General features: G+C 42.8%; 1 protein-coding gene across 2 annotated transcripts in view; it reads left to right on the top strand.

The window, feature by feature from the left end:
• The first annotated feature begins 1,640 nt into the window (after positions 1-1,640).
• Positions 1,641-6,000, top strand: part of LOC136528390 (MADS-box transcription factor 56-like) — a 29,470-nt gene continuing 25,110 nt past the window's right edge. Inside the window, exons 1-2 of one of the 2 annotated variants that reach the window (XM_066521357.1) lie at positions 1,641-1,917; positions 2,051-2,311. In XM_066521357.1, coding sequence (XP_066377454.1) covers positions 2,127-2,311 — 185 coding nt within the window. In that variant the 5' untranslated portion in view covers positions 1,641-1,917; positions 2,051-2,126. The remainder of the gene's footprint in view (positions 1,918-2,050; positions 2,312-6,000) is intronic. The other variant, XM_066521350.1, reaches the window with a different exon arrangement.

The following is a 6,000-nucleotide window of genomic DNA, read 5'->3' as shown; positions in this document are numbered from 1 at the left end:
TGAAGGCGAGCCTCTATGCCCTAGCACACCGTGGTCATGACGCGATGGCATAAAAAGAGGTGGTCGGTGCATAGAGGCGGGTAGGGGAGAAACAAGGGACGGGAGGCGGTGAGGACGTGGTGGCTAGCTAGCGAGTGCACCTTGGCGCGATGTGGCTGGTGCAACCAGTGAGGCCCCACACCTGCCGCTAGCCGACGACACACGCACGAGGTCGGCGTGGTCCGCGTGTCGTAGTGTTATAAATGGCTTGGCGACGGCGGTCCGGCCCTACTAGCACAACGCCCATGCGGACCAGAGATGCAGCGCGGTGCAGCGGCAGGCGAGAGTGGAATGGTGACGCGGCGGCATAGGGGCGCGGTGACCATGCCTACGCGAGGAAAACGACCGAGACCGTGCCATGCACGCTTTTTAAAGCATCGACCACGACTAAACCGTTGATCCAATCCCCAAATCACTTTTGCTATACCAAAGAGGGCACATTAGGCTACCAAAACAGGCCATGACACTACTCTTCTTCTTAACTAAATTTTTCTACAAAAATTGATGAGCACAGCAATGTCTACCCTTTTCAAAGTTCAAGAAATTTTCTAAGTTGTGAGTTTAACTCTATATTAAATTACATTTCTAAGCTATTGGAAATTTTAGCTAGTAATATCGTTTTTCGACCGCTGGTATTTCATCGTCATCTACAAAGTTTGTACTTCAAACTTTATTCAAGTATCACATACATGTTCTATAGCATTTTGCTTAATAAAAATTGGTTTTAAACCATAAGTGATACAACATGATTATTAAATTAACTTTTATTTCGCACTTCCGTTGATCGTTTTGAGTCACAGAACTTGATCTACACTCTATATTATATGCATCAACACATAAACATAATGCCCATGACATGGTTTAGCAAATGATTCACAGTGTAACACCAAGGGTGTTACAGCAAGCCTTGGTGGCGTGCCGAATCATAGGATAAATTATTGTGTCACTTGTGCTTGATTTATATTACTTGAGGCTGATCTACCTGTGTGTGGTGTTCCCACCACTTTCAGCTGTCGATCTATGATCTACTACCCTGTAGGAAGCTAAGAAATTTACCCAATCTAAATTTCGTTGGGTAAATTTTGAACTGTGAACTAATCTCTCCTGTAGGTGCGGCAGTGCCGCGCTCACAGCGCGGTAGTGCCTCGGGTGAATTTAACTTCGGCTTGAATTGAATTTTTACAGTTCTATTCACCCCTCTAGGCGTTCCAGAGATCCTACAGTGAGGCCTTATTTAGTTTCTCCTCCTAAAATTTACTACTTATCCCATCGAATGTTTAGACATATGCATGAGTATGAAATATAGACTAAAATAACTAATTGCATAGTTTACGACTAATTTACGAGACGAATCTTTTAAACTTAATTAGTCCATGATTTGACAATGTGGTGTTACAGTGACACATGTGCTAATAACAGATTAATTACCGACAGATTCTGTAATTTATTTTTTTTATGAGTACACAGACACCCCATCCAACACCTCCGTTTAACGCTTTACGTCCGGGATTTAAAAAGGGCTAAACCGCTCGCGCGACCTCCTCCTTTTGGCTCTCTCCCCTCTGGTCCCGTCCCCTTTTTTTACCCTCGCCTACCGGTCGCCTCACCCCGTCGTCCACCACGAAACGGGCGAGCGTCGGCCTCCACCGCCACCAGTCCACCTCCTCGGCTCCTCCTCCTCCGTCCGGGTCACGCAGTTTCCCCGCCCCCGCCACTATAAAAATCCACCCCCAACCCCAACGCGCGTGTGTACGGTACACACGCGTGCACGGGCGGGCAAGCACCAGAAAGGAAAGCGGAGGCCGGGCGCGCGGTGGGCGCCAGCCGAGCCCTCCAGTTCACCACCGCCTTCTTGCCTCCTTCGCTTTGCCATTTTTGGTGAGCGCCCTCCCCTCTCAGATCTGCCTAGTTTTATCTCAGTCCCGTGGCATCTGATCCTCTCGTTTTTTTAAAATTTCTCACCTTACCTCACTGTTGCTGCTGTTGGTTGGCTGGTTTGCGTTCGGTGCAGCTTGTTCGTGCAGCGTCCCTGGATTGGGGCCGCTCCCGTACGTTTCGGGAAGCCGCGGAGGGATCGGCTGGCCACGATGGTGCGGGGGAAGACGGAGCTGAAGCGGATAGAGAACGCGACGAGCCGGCAGGTGACCTTCTCCAAGCGCCGCAACGGGCTGCTCAAGAAAGCCTTCGAGCTCTCCGTGCTCTGCGATGCTGAGGTCGGGCTCATCGTCTTCTCCCCGCGCGGCAAGCTCTACGAGTTCGCCAGCTCCGCCAGGTGCGTCCTCCTCTTGCCATCCTTCCTCCGGCCTGCATGCTTCTCCCGACTCCCGACCCACCGACGAATCTGAATACGAGTCCCGCGCGTTCCATCCGTTGTCTAGCTCGTTGCGCCCCGCAGGCCGCAGCAGTTGCTCCTTCGATTTCAAACTGTCGGTGGTGAATTTGACTTGATTTTTCTGGGATTTGGTTGAACTGGGTTTTCCTGCGGTTGGGTTCGCGCTTGGGCATTTCTCGCCGCAGTTTTGTAAATCCCACGCTTGCTATTATTGGAAGCCGCGAACTCCTGTAGCGCCTGCTCCACCCTCCCCCAAAAAATATCTGTACGGCCTCGATGCACACCAAGCGTTCTTTCTTGCCCCTGCCCCTGCCCCTGCCCCTGCCTCTCTCTATCTCTCTCCTCCTGCGTCTTTGCTGCTACTGTTCCTTTCGCTCTCCCCAGCCACACCCATGTCCATCCCTGTTTTCATGTCTCCTCCCATTTGAGACCTGGCGGACTGGCTGAAAACAGCAGGACCGGCAGAAAAACAATTAAAGCCTGAAGAAATCGATGACAGCATCGTACGTGGGGGCAACCCAATGCAATGCCAAGTCCTGAATGTTAGGACTCTTATTTCGAGTGTCACATCATATGTCACGTGAAATTGTCTTATGGACGGAGTGTTTGGATAAAAAACAAATTACAGAATGGTAGGACGAATTTATTAAGCGCAGTGAATACGTCATTAGACATGTGTTATTATAGCACCATATTGTTAAATTATAGTCTAATTAGGTTTAAAAAATTCGTGTTGTAAACTATATAATTAGTTTTTTTTCTATATTTAATACTCTATATATATATATCTAAATATTTTATGGGATAAAAAGTAAAGGAACTAAACAAGGCCGAGTGAAAAGAGGCAGGCGTGGCCAGTAACTGCGTGGAGGATAGCTGCCCATGGCTAGTACAACAAACGGAGAAACATCGCCATGTGACTTCTGGTCGCTTGCCTTGTTCCTCCAGCCAGCCAAAGGCACTCTTTTCTTGGTATGGAGTAGTGGTACCGATTGACTTTTCTTGCTTGTGTTCTCCAATCACATCAGTTCCGGACGAGGTATATGATGGCTTGGGCCTCACCTCATTTTGCTGTGACGGTCGCTACAGTTTGTAGTAGCATATTAAATTCTTTGGTTTATTGGTTTGCGTGCTTTTGGTCTGGGTTTATTGGTTTCATCCAAAGGTTAAGAAATATAGTACATGCGATATTGTAGTTTCAGCAAGATTTCTACCTTCGATTTTATGAGAAATAGGTCTGGTGACATGAATGTCTTTATCTTCTCTAGTTTCAATTAGTTTCTCCTGTTTTACTGTGAGTATTCCATCTTAATTAATCTTTCGTTGGGTAGGTTAGGTTTAAAGTTTTAAACTGACTTGACTTCTTATTGCCTTTATATGTATATGAAATCTGACCCTTATGAACATATGAGAACAAACTGTCTTGGTTGGTTATCATCTTAACGGTTTTATCCAATATATATGCTTGGCAGATGCTTAAATCAATAATCTATAACATATTCTGATGAATTGTTTTTCCATGTTCCAACCAAATTTACGCACACAACCAATTCTCCTTTCCGTACATCATTCCATGCCCATATCTGCACAAACCTTTGGGATTGGTTCAGCCTTGATAGTCCATTGTTTGATGATATAATATTATATTAGCTAATAAGAGTAATTATTGTTAGCAATCACAAACTGTACATGGTGTGTATTCCCTTTCATACAATCCAAGATGACTTTTTTACTGTGCTGGAGCCATCCCCTTTATTCACCATGGTTTTCTCCAAACAATAAACAGTATTATACGCATTCTGAACATGTTACTACTGGGGTTGCAGTGAATCCGATTTAGTTTGGTTAGTTCTTGAGATGATACACCTCGGTTATGAGGTTTCATTTATCAGTACTGGTTGATTAGGAGATATTACAGAAATCATCAAGTGTTACGTGTAATATAATTTTTTCCAGACCATGTAACGTTTTGTTGAGCCCTCATTCAGTTAACCCTTATCCTTGACTATTAATGATCTTGTTCTGAAAATTTCACTAACTGAAGTGTAAGAGTTATGAAGCTATAGAGAACTAGAGTCATATGTATGTCCTGTAGGTTGCCAGATTACTCATTAGGTCAAGCTATCTTACATCACAGTTTGGAGCTTTTGTTGAGACGATACCTACATTTGAAAACAATAATCCATATATTTTAGTTGTAGGTACGTCCAATTATCTCTCGAAATAAAAAACATACTACTGCCAAGTTTTGCTTGAATGAAGCATGTGATAATGGCATCTATTTTCCTTACCAGAGATTTGGTTTTGTTCTCGTCACACTGTAGTTTTTCAGATTGTAGCCAAGTGGATTTTGCTTGACGAAACCCATAGCATGAGGTGAAGAACCATTATTACAGCCCCCAAAACTTGCACTCGACCGGCATGTTGATTTTGCTTACAAGTTATTATAAGGCGAGTCTCAATAGGATTTCATTCTCGTTTAATGCTATGACACATCAGTAAATTTTGTTGAGTGGGCGGGTTAATTATGAAGAGATATAGAAAGTTTCATAGAGTTTCATCTAGATGGAACCCATTGTCACAGTTATCAACACAAAAGCTGATGTGTCAGTCTTGGTAACTGTGTTATGAAACCTCCCATTGAGATTGGCCGAAGAAGCACAACTATATCTATTACTATCTAATTACAAGTGTTAAAAGAAGCCATCACATTCATGGAGAGTTCTTAGAAATTTCCACATAACTTAAAAGTAAAAGCGCCTACACCGTTTGATTTTAAAATGATCTAATAGCATATATTAAAGCAACGAGTCCACAACCAGAAACTGTAACTTCTCCTAGTGACGTGAGATTCTCCTAGTGTTTTGGCATTCAACATTTATTATAAACTTTTCCTACCAAATGCCTCCTAGTGAGGATTTCCATATGCTATGACTAGTGGTAGTGTTTTTATTAATACTTAAAAACACTAGGAGACTTGAAAGGATATGCACTGGTGCGTAGTGGAATCCTAAGTCAGGATAGTAACGTGAAGAGAGGCAGAGGAAGACCGAAATTGACTTGGGTAGAGGCAATAAAAGGAGACTTGAAAGGATGGAATATACCCAAAGAGTTAGCCTTAGATAGGAGTGCTTGGAAGACAGCTATTTACGTGCCTGAACCTTGATTGCTTCTGATGGGTCTCAACTCTAGTCTACCCCAACTTGTTTGGGACTTAAAGGCTTTGTTGTTGTTAAAAACACTAGGAGAACTCCACCATTTTGTTAGTGATGTCTAATACAATTAATAAATAGCGAATTTAGAATCATAAATTTAGGAAAATTAGCAATTTGATTTTCATATGAGTTGGAAAGCAAAAGGTACCTAAATTAAGAGTTCATGTAAAACGCAATCATTGAAGCCAAAATTTGAATAAAACTGCGCAAAACTAATAATTGATCTCCAAACGAATTGGAAAGAAAAAAATCCAAATAAATAGTCTATATAAAATTCAATTATTAAATAGCTAAATTCAAATTTCAAAAAAATAGTAGTTTTAATTTCATATGTTGGAAAACGCCTAAAAATTAGTGTATTAGTGTAAGTAAGTTAATAGTTATGGTTAATCGAATATATTTCATTATAAATGT

This window comes from Miscanthus floridulus, chromosome 2 (genome assembly GCF_019320115.1).
Source record: "Miscanthus floridulus cultivar M001 chromosome 2, ASM1932011v1, whole genome shotgun sequence".
In the NCBI taxonomy this organism is placed as follows: Eukaryota; Viridiplantae; Streptophyta; class Magnoliopsida; order Poales; family Poaceae; genus Miscanthus; species Miscanthus floridulus.
The sequence above is the reverse complement of the archived record's forward strand: the minus strand, read 5'-3'. Positions and strand labels throughout refer to the sequence as shown.